General features: G+C 42.2%; 1 protein-coding gene across 3 annotated transcripts in view; it reads left to right on the forward strand.

Annotated features, from left to right (window-relative positions):
• The window catches only part of PHYHIPL (phytanoyl-CoA 2-hydroxylase interacting protein like), a 427,793-nt gene that overhangs the window by 220,468 nt on the left and 189,634 nt on the right, over nt 1-17,691 (forward strand). For all 3 annotated transcript variants that reach the window (XM_085604812.1, XM_085604804.1, XM_085604821.1), the window contains exon 3: nt 14,638-14,812. In XM_085604812.1, coding sequence (XP_085460938.1) covers nt 14,638-14,812 — 175 coding nt within the window. The remainder of the gene's footprint in view (nt 1-14,637; nt 14,813-17,691) is intronic.

Consider the following 17,691-nt stretch of genomic DNA (forward strand, 5'->3'; position numbering starts at 1 on the left):
AGAGGCATGCAAAGAGCACTGCATTGTCGCAGAAGGGTAATCATTCAAAAACAATGGGCATGGGGACTGAAGTATTTCATCACAGTGGAAGTGGTTTCCCCACCAAGATGCCAAAGGCTGATTAGACTGTGCCACACATTTTTCCTTGGCTTTATATTTGAATTAAACATTAATATTTAGACAAGTGTCTCAATATTATTTCTGTGTATTTGCTATTTATAAGTCTCTGTCGGTTTTTAGGCAAGGATAACTGTCTCGCTTTGCCTTTTCCTGGCATCTCTTTCGACATGTACCATTACAAACTTTCCTTTATTACATGTGTAAAACTTTATGTCCTGTGTTCTGCGAGACACATGGAACGTTGGTGGTGAGGGATTCGAAATGAGGATTTTGGTACACGACGGTCAGAAGTGTGGTTTATGAGCTGCGTATGGCGGTGACTGTGTATTATGAAAAAGAATTAACTTACCTTATTCAAGCTTTATGACTTAATGCTGTTTCACACCATAATTGGCAACAAGGCTGGGAACACCACCCAGCGTCACAAGTGCCCACGTTGTTGGCCACTGAAGAAGTGAAGTCTCCATTTTCTGATGTGAACACAAGACAGCGTATGTCAGAAAGCAGACAGACCACGGGAAACCTCGGTCTACGAGTAACAGAACACTGCGGTTGACTCTGTTCCAACGCAGTCTGAAAGTAGGTTGTTTGGGTTTGGAGGGATAGCAGCTCATGCCCGCATTCACGGCTGTCTCTTCTGAAACACGGAAACTCACAGTCCTACCTTATTCTATGTGAGGACACGCCTCCCTTCACATCCTCGCTACGGAGATACTTGAAGGGGCGTACTAGGCAATTTTGGGCACTCCCTTGTGTCAATCTTCAGTAGCCATTATTCCGCGGATATGTGGATGTGTCCAGTATTTTAAAGTATTGTCGTTGCAATCGCCTATATAATTTGAAACCGAATGGTTTTGCAGGCCATTTTTGCACTTTGGGAAGTATCTGTTTTAGTGTAGCCTTCAACCATTTTGTAAGTTTGTGAACCTGTGAGTTTTGAGATGGTTTCCAGTACTGTTATCTGAAGCTGCCTGTTACTAACTGCGGTGACAAGCACACCTAAACAGACGTTCCTATTATTATGAACATCTTTTGGCGATTTGGAATTCTAGTTTGAGTTTCCAGAAACAAGCACATCTACACAGATTTTTTTTAATTTTACCATTATTTTTGTGTTAAAAATGGAAGGAAAAAAAAGACATAGATTTAAAATTAAAGTTCAAAGTCAGTGTTGGAGCTTTAATTTCGGAATTCCAGCGGTTTATTTTTGTTTTAATTCTTCAAGGACGCAATGCAGTCAGTCCGTCCTCCTTCTCCGTTTATGGAATCTCCTGGAACACCTTCAATACAGTGGAAGCGGTGGTTCAACTCTTTTGAAATGTATTTAGGAACAATTGGGTCTTCGCGTTTTCGCCCGTTAAAAAAAAAAATCTTGGTATTACATTCTTTGAGTTTTGAAGGTAGAGAAATGTACAAACATTTGCCGAAATACATAGGAGCAGACAAAGAGTTAGATGAGTACAGTAGTTGTAAAAAAGACTAGAGCATAGGTATGATACCCCTCCAAGCCTAGTTTTGTTGCGTCACAAATTCTTCAAAGAGCACAATTCAAGATGAAAGTGTTGATACATATGTGAGTGAATTACGCAGGTTGAGCTTGCAATGTCAGTTTGAACATTTTAATGACCAGTTGATAAGAGATCAGTTCGTTGGTCATTGTCGTGATAAGAACATTCAACGGAAGTTGCTGACCATGGGTAATCCTTCTATGGATGAGGTTATCAAAATAGCTAAGAGTATTGAACTTTCACAAATTTCTTTAAAAGAACTGAATGATACTCCCAGTCAAAAAATAGTTAATGGAGCTGTGAAGTCAAAATATTTTATAAGAAGGAAAATAAATCAAATGACAAAGGTTTCTTCAAGTTACCGAATATTTGTCACAGATGTGGCAATTTACCTCATGCAAAAAACAGTAGACCTTGTCCTGCCAGGAATGTAACGTGCAGATCATGTTCTAAGATAGGTAATTTCTCTAAGGTTTGTCAGAGTAGTCATCAGCAGACTACCAAATAAGCATATGTAGATGAAAGCCAGAATGACTATGTGGAATGTGTTACACAGGATTTTGAAGATATTATGGTTTTAGTAGTTTCGGAAGAAGTGGTAGAAGAGGATCCTTTAGAATGTGTTGATCCTTATGTAGACATTGGTGTGGTTGATACATCTCCTTATTTATTAGTTGATTCTGGTATAAGGATCACTATGATCACAGGGTATTTATTTAAAGAGAAATGGGGAAATCGAAAACTCTTTCCCCCTGACAGGTCACCAATTTCATATGAAGGCAGGAAAATAGTATTAGAAGAATTTATAGTGGACATTCTGGAATTCAGAGGACTGAAAATTCATGGGAAGATTTACATAGCAAAAAAGGGTTAAACGTCCTTGGGTGGTTCCACCAGGGATTATTTGGCATGGTACATATACCAGGTACAAAGGAGCAGATTGTGGTAATTAAGGAGCAAGCCTGTGTTTGCACTTTGTCATTAGAATTCCCAAAAGTATTTACTGATGATTTGGGGGAAATTTCATGGTTCAAATATAAAATAAAAATTAAACAAGGTATACTCCCTGTAGAACATAAGTTGAGGACAAATCTGTTAAGTTTACGGGATGATCTAGAAAAAGAATCTAGAAATTTTCAAGAGAAGGGATCGATAGAACTCATTGAATCCTCCCTTAAGTTGTCTCCACTAGTTGCAGCGTGAAAAAGGAATGGTGAAATGAGGGTTTGTGTGGACTTGAGCAGCGTGAACAAGCACATCTGGATAAATTCACACTCTTTACCAAAAATAAATGAGCTATTAGTAAAGGTTGAAGGACCTGAGTGGTTTTCAAAATTTACTTAGCATCAGCCTACCACCAGGTAGCACTGGAAAAAGGAATGGTGAAATGAGGGTGTGTGTGGACTTGCGCAGCGTGAACAAGGATATCTGGGTAGATTCACACTCTTTACCAAAAATAAATGAGCTATTAGTAAAGGTTGAAGGACCTGAGTGGTTTTCAAAATTTACTTAGCATCAGCCTACCACTAGGTAGAACTGGAAGAGTCTTCTCGACCTATTACTGCATTTAACTCGCCCATAGCCACATTTCAATACTGTTGTATGCCTTTTGGACTTGTGTTGGCGGCTTCAGTTTTCCAGGGAATTATGTTTCACCTCATTGGTGACATTACAGAGGTAGTGGTGTACCAGGATGATGTTTTGATTCATACGGGAACTCTTGAGCAGCATGATGCAGTTTTGCGGAGAGTCTTCTCCATTTTCACTGAAAGGGGTGTGGTGCTGAAAAAGAAAAAATATGAGTTTTTGAAGCAATCAGTTGGATTTCTGGTACACGTGATATCTAACGATGATATAAAGCCAAGTCCGGTTTGGTGCAAGCTATAGTGGAGTGTCCGGAGCCTAAGAACAAGGATGAGCTGTGATCATTCATTGGGTTATGTGAGTTTTATTCTAAGTTCATTCCTGATTATGCTACAAAAATGAGAAATGTATCTAACATGTTAAAAAATCAGTTTCTTTTGTCTGGGATTCCCGTTGCCAGTCTACATTTGAATGTGTAAAATAAGAAATGACGACTGCAACAATGCTGAATATGTATGATTCTATGTTACCTTGTATTGTAACTGTGGATGCGAGCAATTACGACATTGGTGCAGTGCTCATTTAAAAAACAAGAGACAACAATGTTACTATTTCTTATGCTTCTAGAGTTTTGAGATAGTCGGAGCTGCATTTTTCCGTGATAGAAAAATAATTGCTGGTATGTTTTTGGGCCATTGAAAAATGTTGACCATATTTGTGGAGAAAACAGTTCACCTTACAGACAGATCATAAACCCTTGGTATTTATACTCAATGGAGAAAAGACAAAAAATGCCACACATTGCCAGATTGACAAATTGTTGCAATATAATTTTGATGTCAAACACCTACCAGGCAAGATACATTTTACTGCTGATTTCTTGTCCAGATGTCCATTAGAGGACAATGAAAGTTCTCAAGTAGAGGAAGATATGGAGAACTGGTTTATTGCAGTTGTTGATGTTTCAAAGCTGTGTGCTTACACAGAAGAGCGATGGAGAGAAGCGAGTAATGAAGATGCAGTTTTAGCTCAAGTTATGAAACATATTTTAGAAGGATGGCCCAAAGTGAAAAGTCTGTACATTCGTTACAACCCTTTTCCAAAACTTCTGAAGAATTGCCAATTGAAGATGGTGACAGATTAGGTCCACCTGTTTCTGTCAGGAGAGATCTAGTTGTGATGGCCAATGAGGGACATTTAGGATCTACCATGACCAAAAGGAGGGTCAGAATTAATTTTTGGTGGCCTTCCATGGACAAGGAAATAGAAGAGGAAGTAAGTTAGTAAGTAAAAGAATTATTGTTTTTGATTGATTAAAACCATTACAAAAATACATTCTAATAAAACATTTTGGTAAATTTGACTCTTTCGATCAAAAATTGATTTTTTATGTGTCGAGACATGCATGAGTAATTTAAAAGTGCAGAGTATCCAAAGTTCATTTTGCTCAGAGCCTCTGGGGTCTGTACGCTGGTTGCAGTACCGAGCGTCCTTTGCTTGGATGCTACTAGAAGCAGGAACTTAACAAGCTTCCCATTTAGTTGTGGATCCCTTGGGTTGAAGCATGGATACTGCTTGTCTCCGGGTACGTATACCTCGTTCATTAAAATGAGTTTTTAGCAGGCCAACCCTTTCTTCATTTAGCTTGATGCAAGAGCATATTATATGTTCAATGTCCTCATTTCCAACTCCGCATAGCCGGCATGAGTTCCCGTAGTTCTTTCTTAGCCATGGTGGAACATAAGGTATGGCTGGCAGGATTCCTAACCTGTGTTTTAGAAAGGCTTCTTTAGACTTCCTGGAGTACCCCAGCTCAAAGTATGCCTGTGACCCAAATGATTTGTAGCTGCACAGAGTCATCCATGCATGGCTCCTGTGTGCAAAAGCGGCTTTGTTTTTTATGAAAGAAAGTTTCTTGATAACCTTATTTATGATGTGCTTAAAGTGCAAGTGCGTTGTTGGAATTTCCCATGGGACTAGCCTACCTATGGGATGTGCTGCACAGTTCCTGTCAGAGCTGGTGGTTCAATGTTTTCCTAGCGGAGTTCTTTAATTTTATGCCAGAACTTGATATACGAACCCCGCCTTGCGAGGAGTTGCTTCATTAGACCAAGCTCGATCAGAATTTGTGCTGGCGAGGTGTAAGGAGGGAGGTTTAGCATTACTGTGTATGCTTTTGCCACGGTGATATCCAGCAATGAAGCGTCCCTGCCTCTCAGTATCTCACTGCCATATGTAACTGATGAAGGAATTTTTGCTTGCTCAACACGGAGAAGTGGGGCGAATGTTGGTCCTGAGTTGCCTTCGCGTTGTCGTGATCGCTATTCCTTTCCTCTTGATGGCATTGAGCTGGTTCGTGAATTGGCCCCCCTTGTCGATCATGACATCTAGGTACTTATACACATTGCAGTTGGTAATTGCAGTTTTTCCAAGTGACCAAGAATTAGACCGTTTTTTTTCCATTTATTGTCAGTTTTAGTTTTGTCAATGTTTACTTCCAGATAGTTCTCATCAGCGCACCCATGCAGTGTGTTGAGTAGCCGTTGTAGGCCATCTTAAGAGTGGCTAGTTAGAATGACATTGTCCGCATAAGACATGCTGGAAATGATTTTTCTTCCTATTCGAGGGGCGTGCGCATTACAAGCAGTGAGGGCTGTTGTCAGGTCTGCTGTATAAAGGTTAAAGAGAAAGGATGCGAGAACGCACCCCTGCTTCAGGCCTTTGGTTGTTTGTATACACCTCGACAGATGGGAGCCATTGCCGAGCTTGACCTGTATCCATGTGTTGGAATGTAATTCTATGAGAAGATTCAAGAGGAACGGAGGAACCCCCCAGTGCGCCAGTTTCTTCCAGTGGTTAGCTCGGTTGACATTGTCAAACGCCGCCTTAAAATCCACAAAGCAGAAGTGGAGAGTTTGTTTGGTTAAAATTGCTTTATCGACATTGCTAGTTGTTTGTTCCCGTCTCTCTACAGAACCCTGTTTGACTAGGGGGAATTATATTTTGCTCTGTTGCCCATTCTTGTAGCTCAATACGTAGGTTCCCCGCGAAATATTTTGCCTCTACATCCATTAGTGCAATTTAACGGTAGTTTTTGGGTAGGGTTTTGTCCCCCGCTTTATAGATTGGTGATATGACGGAACCCTTCCATGATGCGGGCAACCACCCAGTTTACCTAGCTGAGATGAAGGTAGGAGCTAAGGTTTCTGACCAGTATTCTGGCTCTTGCTTAAAAAGAGATGTTGGAATCCCATGTGGCCCAGGTGCACCATTCTTCCTCCCTTTGCATATTTGTTCCCTGATCATGACTGCGTCGATCTCAATTTCCTCGACATTGTCAGTCATCACAGTTTGAAATTGAGGTACGGGCTGTTCATCCATACTGATGTTTAATTCAGATACCTGTTAATTGAAATGACGTTCTAAAAAGGATGTCCAGTTGTATTCTGTTATATGTGTTGTTAGACCACCATGTACGGGTTCTAGGAATTTATTTATCATTGCCCAGAAACGTGCACTGTTATTTCTTTTGGAATCATGATGGAGTTTAGCCCAGAGTTCGTTTTCTTGTGATTTCCCTATGTCCCATTTAAGTTTCCTAAGTTCGGCCTTGCTCTTGCGGAGCTGTTTGTGTAAGTCCTTGTCCCCCAGCTGTAATCTCAGTGTCCTTAGTGATTTGTTTATTGCTTTTTTAAGGCTTTTCAAGGTCGCCCTTTGTGCGCTCGTGGCCTTCCCTGCGACTGTTGGGTCGTTAGGCAGGAAGTGTCGAACTACGGATGAGTAGGAATTTGAAAACGTGGCCATGAAGGTTTCCCATATATGAAAGTGTTTTTCCATGGGGTGGTTAAGCTCATTTAGTTGTTGTTTTGCTGCCAGGAGTACTTCCCTGGAACTTGCTATGGATGACTTAATTCTTTTAAGTTTTATTGTGTGGCATGCATGCATTCTGACTGGATTTGGGTTTGATTTATCCGGTATTGCACAAATTGAGATTTCCTGAGGCCGATGGTCACTGTCCCCTTTGTCTCCTAGGCAATAGCCTATTATATGTTGGAAGAATGAGAGAGACACTAGGGTGTAGTCAATTGTGGAGACAAAGGAGATAGTGACCATCGGCCACAGGAAATCTCAATTTATAGACAATCGTAATTACTCTTCCTTAGGGCGGGAGTGTGGAAACAGGTATATCCCCCTACTTGCACAGGCTCCTTTTGCCATGTTTCTTGCAATAGGATGATGTTGAAAGTTTTTAAACAGCCAAGGAATTCAGCGTCTGCGGCCTTGTTATTTTGCCCGTTGATGTTCCATGAGCATATCCTCCGAGATGATATACCCCAATTTCCACCATGCCTCGTTGAGTTTCTCTGTCACTTTGGGTGACCAGATGTGTTAATAGTTCTAGTAATCCGAGGGTGAACCGGGGCAGCTGCGTTATTGACTAGTGTGCTTGTTTGTATGTTTGGTTTATGTTCTTTTTGTGATGACCGTCCTCGGGGCCCCCCTAAGTACAGACGAAGTTTGGTGGCTTTTACGGGTTATTCCTTCTCTTGCTATGTTAAGTAAAGGTAATGGGTATCCAGTATTATAAAGCATAGTGGATTGAATCCCCCAAGGTTTATAGGTTTCCTGTTCTTCCAGGACTCTATTTGCGATTTGCATGGTCCTCCAGGTGGCTTTGGTGGATTCCATTCCTTGTGTTTTGTCCAGCTTAACAAATTCTATTGAGAGAAGATCAGCAGAACATATACCTTTCAATGTTGGTATTGTGTCTAGGAGTTGGAGAATGATCCCTCTGTTCAACATGTCGAAGGGTCCTTTTGATTCGTATTCTGAGGTGAAGATAGTAATAGCAGAGTTCCTAGCTTGGTTAATTAGAGAATTTTTCGCAAAGTTTGGCCCCAAGTGTTTTTCCATGAAGCAGTTTGTGGGTTGCTGAATCGGTACAATGGCGATATCAGTAATTAGGTGCCTTGGGCCTGTGGAGCCTTCTAAGCCGCGATCTAAATTTATGGTGAGACCCAAGTGCCCAATTGTGGTAGTCCTTGGCTCGTAAGGGGCTCTCTGCACTTCATTGCAGGCTCTACTTGTATTGTCGTTTATTTGATTTACTTCTCCTGATGCCTTAGCTGCGTCCTGACTGATCATGTGAGCTGACCGCTCAATTTGCAGGGTTGGTGTGTTAGGATTGGCGCCCAGTGGAAGTGGTAAATGTAAAGTTGAGTTTGAGTTCAACTCCTGGTTTGGACCGTGGATAGGAGGGGGCTCCCTACCTCAATTGGTTGTGACTTTCGGCTATTAATGCGGTCATCCTGTTTAGGTTAAGCTTTAGTTATTCTATTTCCTTAAGTGTCAGTATGACCACTGGGTGAAGACCGGGCTGCACCCAAAGGGTGGTGTTTCCACTTGTATCACATTCATGTATTTTCCATAGAGTGGGTTTCCTTTGGCTGATTGGACCTTCCCTCAACTTTGGGGACGTGGACTGTAGTTGTTTGTTCTTGCGTTTGCTGCTGTAATGTTTTTGTTGTAAATAGAGGATAAACTTTTGTGAGGCTCGGAGATGTTATTTTATTTCGACCTTTTCTCCTAAGTTTAAGGCGTCGCTTAGCGTTCTGCATTGGTGTTTGCTCCTTGGGTAATGGAGCGGTCCTTGTAGGTGGGCTGCCCTCATAACAGATCGGAGGGTTGTTGCCAGGGTTTTGTGAGGTGAGGTTGGCAACTTCCGGGGTCTGTGCGGGGTTGCTGGGGGCCTCTGCTTCCTCGACTTCCTCCGTAGCTGTTACCAAAATTGTTGTACTTGATTTTGTTTTTCCTTTTTGTTTGACTTTATGCACAGAGACATCGGGCTGCCCCCTTGTTCTGCCCGACCTCATGTTTAGAATCCTCAGGTCCTCAGAAGGTGCCCTACCTTCTGCCCTACTTTTTCACGCTTGCCCCTTTGCTTTGTGCCATGCGTTGCGTTGGAGGGAAGTCCTTCCAAGGATGGATCTATCATCTCCTAATGGGAGGGCAGTTGAACAATTCGGTTAAGTTCAGTTCAGTTCAATTCGGTCTTGAAGTAGTGTTTTGATTTGCTTTAATAGCTTTCCTACTTTTGACGGTTTGACTGCTGCTGACTGCTGCTTATGCGCTGTTTGACCTGCCTCCAGTGGCTCTTGCTGCTCTTTCTGCTTCTGCTACTCAACTGCTGATCGACTAGCAAGTGCTGACTCAGGCAGGATGGCAGACCGACTGGCGGGCAGACAGGCGATACCAAACGGCTCCTAGTTTTCTAGTTTCCAGTTGTCCAGGATTTGGTGGTTGGACTGGTGGTATCTGGTGGCATCCATCAGGTCGAGATAGATCTGGTGCCCAAGCTGTCCACCTACAAGATTCACCAAACAAGCTGGACCTGGCAGGTAAGGGTGGGTGGAGGATGAGGACGGGTGGCAGGGGTGAAGGGGCCAAGCTCGCTCTCACACTCCTCCACCCCAGAACCCGGCTGCTTACTATGAGGCCAAGGGGAAGGCAGCAGAACAGCGAGGGTAGCAAGGCGGAAGGGGGACGACAACGGCTCCTGGTGAGTGCCGGGAGCTGAGGAGTACCTCCCCCAGCAACGGGCACGGTAGACGTGGGGTGGTCAGCAAGGCAAGGTTGTGAGGACCGTTTCTCGTAACCTCATTACCCCACCCCTGCCCCCTCAACCGCCTTACCGCAGTCGTGCCACCTCCACCACTCCTCAGGCTCAGGCCTCCGCAGGTCTGCTGATGATCAGCTGGCGTCCCATCCCGTCTTCACCTCGCTAAATGCCCAGCCGGTGTCAGAGCCGCGGCAAGAAATTACCGCAGGGGTTTTGCGGCGGGGTGCACGTGGAGGACTGCAGGGGAAATATCAGGGTCTCAGGCAGCCTCCGGCCTCAGCGGATTTCCAAACTGCCCACTCCTGCTGCTGCATGGCTCGGCATGGCTCGCAGTTCCTCTCGCTACGGCTCGCAGCTCCTCTCGCTGTGCACTGCTCACACTGCCCCGGAAGCTCTTGCACTGCTCCGGGAAAACCTCAGACAGAGAAAATCTGTTCCTGAACTAAGTATTTGTGTTGTCTGAGATCTGAAAAAGGAATAAAGGTCCAGGTACCACCTTTAAACCCAATAGAATATCCAGAGGGGCCATGGAATAAGTTAGGTATAGACCTGATTGGACCCTTTAATTTTTCACCACATCAATTTTGTTATGCTTTTGTTTTGATAGATTATTACACAAAATTACCTAATTTGTATCAGATCCTTCAGCCAAAAAAGCAGTTGAATTTATGAAAAAAAGTGTTTCTAAGAGAAGGTTTTCCAGAATTTGTAGTCTCGGATAATGGGGTACAATTTGTAGGACGTGACATAGAAAATGTTCTTCATTATTCTGGTGTAAAACATTGGAAGAGCTTGTTGTATCCCCCCCAAACTAATGGGTTGGTTGAAAGAATGAATGGAGTGGTAACAGACACTATTAAATGGGCTAAGAGTTCTCAATTTCAGTAGAAGAAGCTGTTCGGTCAATGTAGATTTATAGAACTACTCCTCACTCAGTCACTAGAGTATCACCATTTGAACTATTAAGAGGAGGCAAACCAACCTCATTACTGTTTCCTGCCTGGATGTCCAAGCACCTTTCGAAAAAAGAAACATTTTGTGCACCAGATGACGTTTTTACGTGAAAGAGTAAATGAGGCACAAGAGAAACCAAGATTTCACTACAATTTAAAAGATGTACTAAAAAAAAGAGATTTCTGTTGGTGATTGGGTATACATTACAAAACCTGGTTACTTGAGAAAGGGGAATGCTTCCTTTAGTGATCCGGTAAAAGTTATGAGGGTGTGTGGGAATGCTATTTTGGTTCAAGTTAATCAGTGATGGAACTTGGAGAAGAGTGATGATCGTATCGGGGATACAAGGTAGTAGTCAGTCACACAAGTACAAACTACCAGTGATCTGTTACAGTGTTCTTTAAAACAACATGGAAATGACTGATTTGCCCTGCTCATTTGAAAGCTTTAATCATAAGGAATCTTTAGGTGGCGATAATACGGAGGATGATCTTCGTAGATCTTCTCGAGTTAGGAAAGTACCATGGAAGCTTCAATAGTAATAGAATCTTACAAGTTCGAAATATTCAGTACTGTGTTCGTTCACAGGTATTATTGTATCAGTGTGAGATTTTTTTCTGTGTTCAACTGTCCATTTAGTTTTCTTATATTTGCATTTTAGTTTTCTTTATTTTCCTGTATATAATGTTGAGTTGTTTTTCTCATATGTTCTATGTAATAAAAAATTTAAAAAAAGATAAACGGTAATGTTATGTCCAGTGTTCCGCAGGACACATGGAATGTTGGTGGTGAGGGATTTGAAAGGAGCAGTTTGGTACGTGACGGTTAGAAGTGCGGTCTGTCAGCTGCGTCTGACGGTGACTGTGTATTATGAAAAAAAGAATAAACTTACTTTATTTAAGCTTTATGACTTAATGCTGTTTCTTCACCATGACAAACTTATTACTGGAATTTGAACATAACAAAGCGCAACCTCTCTATGTAATCTAAAGTAGGACTTTTAATCACTTTTACGTCCTGGATGGAGAGGTACCATATCAATCTAAGAGCATCTGGTTTACAGGTGTGCCTGACCTAAAATTGAACACTGCACTCAAAAGCAGACCGTATTCCTGAAGACATTCACTTTTTTATGGGCGGCTGCAGTTCCAATATCTGCATGTAGTTGGTCTTCGAAAAAGCACTTAGAAAAATAAAGCTATATTTCAACTATCAGCATACATGTGCAACAGAGCAGTAACTTGTGACTTCAGTGATGTCATTGGCACTATCCATTGTGATGTGAGATGAACTATCTGTGACCATTTCTGATATGATCTTTTTATACAAACAATCAAAGCTGCTATAACTACACCTAATCATTATGCTTCCTTAATATATAATTTTTGTATTTGGAAGACTCACAAAAAAGGATTTTTTTTGTGTTCCACATCTGTTTGCTCACATTGTAATTCCATGAGAGGGACATCTACTTATCTGATGTACTAAGCATTCCAACTACGATTTAACCCTGGGAGGATATGAGCTTTTAGCATTCAATAGTAGTTAGAAGGCTGGAGTTCTTCTGGCCACAGCTACATGTCCCTAGATGTCATCTACCCCATCCTGCTCTCCTGGCATCCTGTAGGCGTCGCACTAGTGCACAAATGACCATTAAATGCTTGATAAGGAGCACCAGACTGCTTCTGAAGTATACATTGGCCCCCCATTCATCTGCCAGCAAAGGCTGCTGCAGTGAGTCATCCTCAGGATGATGTGGAAGCTATAGCTGCTTTATCCCTCTGGAGATTTGAGAGTGGAGCATAGTGGGTACTCTTGGGTGCGGCCATCAACATTTTAAAATCTAGGCCACTGAAAACTTGATCGCAGCATTGAGCTCCTCGCAGAATCCCAGCATGTATGACGCTTGTGCAGGGCACAAGTCGGGGTTACACGCGGCTGTACGGCTTCAACTCGCTTTTGGGCCCCACTAAAATATGCAGATTCGTCCCTTTGTAGGTTTTAGACACAGAGACACTTTCAGCAGTGCCTGCACTTGTCTGCTTTCATTCCCAGCAGAAAGGCTGGGAGGGGGATTTCTTATTATCAATTCCAGCTGGCCAAAACAGAGGCCGAAGTTAAGGGGCCCTCAGACCTCCTTTTTTCGAGTATCCTGGCTGGGACTATCAGGAGCCTCACACCTAAATGTAATGGAGAGGAAACGAAGGCACACAGCTTATCACGAAGCAGGTACTTAAGAAAGGCATGCTTTTGACTTTGTTCAGTCCCTGTATATAAGACATATACATACACTGTAAGAATGTCAGATATGTCGGTCTGACCCAGCATTTACACAAATAACAATTTAAATACTACTATTTTGTTTTATTTCTTTTACATCGCTACTCATCCAAATGCAGGGTGTCAGAGCACTTTACATCACACGTAAACAATAATACATTGGCAATAAGTTGTGTGTGTGTGTAAATCAATGTACAATATCTGTTACATAAGACAGCGAGGGTTACAAGGTGTATGTAGGAGTCTTCTTTCTTAGCTCAATGTGCTATTTTAGAAGGATTGCAATTTATGAACTGCAAGTCACAAAAGGATCTTTGTGTTAGAAGCAGTAGCCCCCTCAACTAGCTACATAAAATGAACATCTGTCATCTGCATATTACATGATGTGATTTGCTGGAGACCATTAACCCCCTGCTATTTTGATTTAAAACTGGAGCTAGACAAAACACAGATCTCTCAAGCAAATGCTTAAACCTCCTGAGTTATCTTACCATTATTATTCCCTGTTATCTACTGGACACACAAAGATCTCTGTATCAGGTGCCTTAACCCCATAAGATATTTTAAAATGCTGACTTTGCAACCAATGAGGCAGAACCGCTTTACTTCCAAATTTGTCCTTGTTACCAATTTATTTATGGCAGAGTTAAAAAAATAAAAAAAATAATGTGCAAGTTGAAGCCCAGATTTTGTGTTGGGGTTGTGAGGCTTTTTTGGCACAACCATGACGCAAAATCTCACTTGATAAACCTCGTAGTGCGCTCAAATGTTCTCCTAATGGAACTGCTAAACATATATGTGTAAGATGTTCAGATCTGATGTCACTTCTTGTGATGTTACTTCCTGTGAGATCATGGATTGTGATGCTACTTCCTCTGATGTTGCTTCCTAGGATGCCACGTCCAATGTTACGTGCTGTGATCTCATGCACCATGATGCCACTTGCATGCTGCCTTACTTGGTTAGTCCCCAACCCCCACTTTTTAGGACTTGTGCCCTTTCCTGATGCCTACAGAAGCCCAGAACACCTCTGAATATCATAGCTTGTCTGTCAGTCCGTCACATGAGAGAGCGGAAGAAGAGAAGTTTACTTAGACAGGGAGGTGCACAAGCCTTGCTTTCTGCCCCATATGTAGGGAGCTGATTAGTTGCTACATTGTGGTGCGAGCCTCTTTACCCAAACCCCTGCTGGTCATTAACCAGAGGGCCTTTTTGGCCACTCCTTGGTTTGAGCTCTGACCCAACTGTGTTTGATGTGTGCTGTCCTTGCCCCAGCAAAATTATTTTCTCCGTAAAGTGCATGAAAAAAGAAGAGCCAGTTCACTAACCACCAAATGACAAAAGCAAGGGAAGCTTGTCTGCTAGCCACATTCTGAGTCAAGTCCTGGTTCATATTCTAAATTTTAGTTTAATATTCTCAAACACTGCTACATATTTTAAAATGCTGCATACTATAATAAAACGTGTAAAGAATATCTGTATTTAACAGTTTCAAAGATTTGTTTTGATGATACAGTATAATCGGGGTGTGTTTTTTTCCTGGTGATTCTAAGTGCTTTCAATCTGTTTTAGGATGTCCCTACTAAGTTGGTGGCCAAAGCTGTCCCTCTGCCAATGACAGTCCGTGGACATTGGTTTTTGAGTCCAAGAACAGAATATACAGTAGCAGTACAAACTGCTTCAAAACAGCTTGATGGAGATTACGTTGTTTCTGAGTGGAGTGAAATTGTGGAGTTCTGCACTGCAGGTAAGGTTCCTAACTGAGACGTATCGCACACAATAACGTTTTGTTTTCAAATGTTCCGCTTCTGTATTAATCATATGTGAGGAAAATGGACATTAACCAGGATTTGCTTGACGCTCTTAGACTAGTTACCACGTCATACACCAGGTAGACCTGAATAGCCATGGACCAAGGAAAACCACACATTCATGTAGATGGCAGGCCCCCTCCAGCCATACAACTGCTGAACTCACGGGCACTCGGGCTACATCGCTACATAAGAGGCGGACGGTCACAGATGAAATGAAGTATAAAAAGGTCCTACATGTTGGCAATCTTCATAAACTGTATGGACTTAGTTACTGAGAATTTAGTCGTAATGTGAATATACTACACTGTTTTAAATACAGGATTTGTTTAATTTTGCAACTATCCGCAACCTTTCAGTATACATTTCTGGGTAAAAAGAAGCTACAGTAAAAGACCAAACCGCTTTACTCCAGTTTTTTGGGAGATTTTAGGATGTCCGCATTGTGCCATCATTCCAGGCCACTCCATATCTGCTGAGAATAGAGTACTCATTGAGTCACTGCTTCTTTCTAAAGGAAGATCAGAAACAGCAGAGATAGAAGATAAAGTTTCCCTGTCATCACTGCCTGATCTGTGGTCTGTTTGCTTGAAGTTGAGTGCTGTTACTGTCTCTGTACCTGTATACATTTTCCTCATACACAGGGAAGTTTTTGAGTTAAGAATTTGTGTTTGATTCTTGTCAACCATAAGGCATTTTGGAGCGAGGCATTGGGTAATATGTTCTGCTGCTCCTCTACCACCAAACCTTTATTTAATGAGTGAGTACCAGCAATTCTCAGAAGCACACATGTACTCTAAAAATTGAGTATCTGCACTTTTATATTTCAATTTAAAGCACTGCCTATAGTTTGTTTGTTTTGAACAATGTTGCAGTCTTATCAAAGGGTCTCTGTCATATTGACGAATTTCTAAAATAAAAAAAGTCAGTTTGGCATCTGGCGAAAATTCTCCTCTGGTAGCTTTGGATGTGGAAGGGAAAATAGTAAGTGTTTGTTTTTTTTTTGAAGGAAGTAAAATGAGAAGGAGTAAAGGCTCATTGCCAAGTTTCTAAATTAATAGAGCCAAGCCCAACCAATAATCGTAGAAGAGTCACATGGCCGAAAATTCAAGCTGACCAGGACTTCTATGCTAGTGGCCTCTTTAGTTAACTTGTGCGGCCACAAGGATAGATTTGATTCAATCGATGCCCCGTATGTCATTTCAGTACACAAATAACTTTTTAAGGTCCTTGAATCAGTTTTCTTAAAACAGTCTCGTATTGGTAGACCTGCCAGTGTAAGGGAGTGTAATTGGTTCAACAGTGACTGCAAGGAAGCCAAAAAGGCACTACAAAAAGCAGTTAGAGAGCGTTCTAGATTGGGTATAACCTCAGCTCGTAACGTTTATAGAGTAGCACTTAGCAAGGCAAAGCGCGAATACGCTGATACAAACTGGAACGATCTGGTTTTTCGCAGCCCAAGCCAGAGATAGCCGTATGTTTTGGCTTATTGTATCTAAGGGCAATGCGGAAAACCCTATTTCCAATAACTATCGTATCCAACAGGAAGTGTGGGTGGAACACTTTTCACGTTTATACTCCACCATGGGATTACAGACAGACCAGGCTACCCTAATAGTAGCTAACACTGTTCTTGATAAGACCGCAAATAATCCTCTGCTAGTTTTTAGCCTGGAGGAAACTAGGTCTGCAATTAGTAAATTAAAAGCAGGCAAAGCGCCGGGACCCGATTTGATACCGGGGGATTTATATAAATCGGAACCAATGATATGGGGACCATACATAAATCTTCTGTCTGATTGTATACTGGCTGGTGGGGATTTTCCTGAAACTTGAAGGGGAGCAGAGGTAATACCTCTCTTCAAGAAGGGTAATCCTGCTATCCCCGCCAATAATAGAGCTATTAGTCTAATCGACAATCTTCAGAAGACCTTTGCCAGGCAAGTTTTAGATAAACTTCAAGAATGGATGGATGCTAATATGGTATTGTCCCCTGCCCAAGCGGGTTTCCGTGCCAAGCCTTCAGGTTTTCCCTGCTGGCATGGAAGTATGTGCTACTTAGGAAACAGCGTCTATACGTAGCATTTGTGGACCTGCGAGCCGCATTTGACTTGGTTCCGCGCAACTTGCTGTGGAAAACCTTGCTTGATCAAGGGGCCCCGGAAAACCTGGTGTCTATCATTGCCAGATTGCACAAGGATAATTATGCCCAGGTCGTGTGGGGGAAAAACGGGGAATTGACAGAGAGTATTTCGATTCAATGGGGGGTGCGTCAAGGGTGTGTTCTCGCCCCCCACACTGTTTTCCCCTATTTATCAATGATGTGGTTAGTTGTTCAATGGGTTGTAAGAATGATGCCCCTACGATGAACGATGCAAAATTCCCCATCCTGCTCTTTGCAGATGACTCTTTACTAATATCTACATCCCCTATGGGTCTACAGGCACTATTGGATACATTTATGAGCTTCTGCAAAGAAAGAAAATTAGAACTGAACACCGCCAAAACGGAATTTATGGTGTTCGGAAAAGTACGGGGTGGTATACGAGAGGTTAAGATCTTACATGAACCATTGGAGCGGGTAAAAAGTTTTGATTATTTGCATAGGTTTGAATGAGACGCTTGGTTGGGAATACCTGCGGAGGAAGAGTTCTCTAATACTATGCCAAAGATCCAAAGCAATATTAAGATTTTTAAAACAATCTTACACCCAACCACTCTCACCGGCCCTTGAAATCTATCGTGCAAAAGCCCAAAGTGGTGCCCTCTATGGAGCAGAGATATGGGGATTTATCTCTGTAAATAAACTAACGAT

This window comes from Triturus cristatus, chromosome 1_2, assembly GCF_964204655.1.
Source record: "Triturus cristatus chromosome 1_2, aTriCri1.1, whole genome shotgun sequence".
Lineage (NCBI taxonomy): Eukaryota > Metazoa > Chordata > Amphibia > Caudata > Salamandridae > Triturus > Triturus cristatus.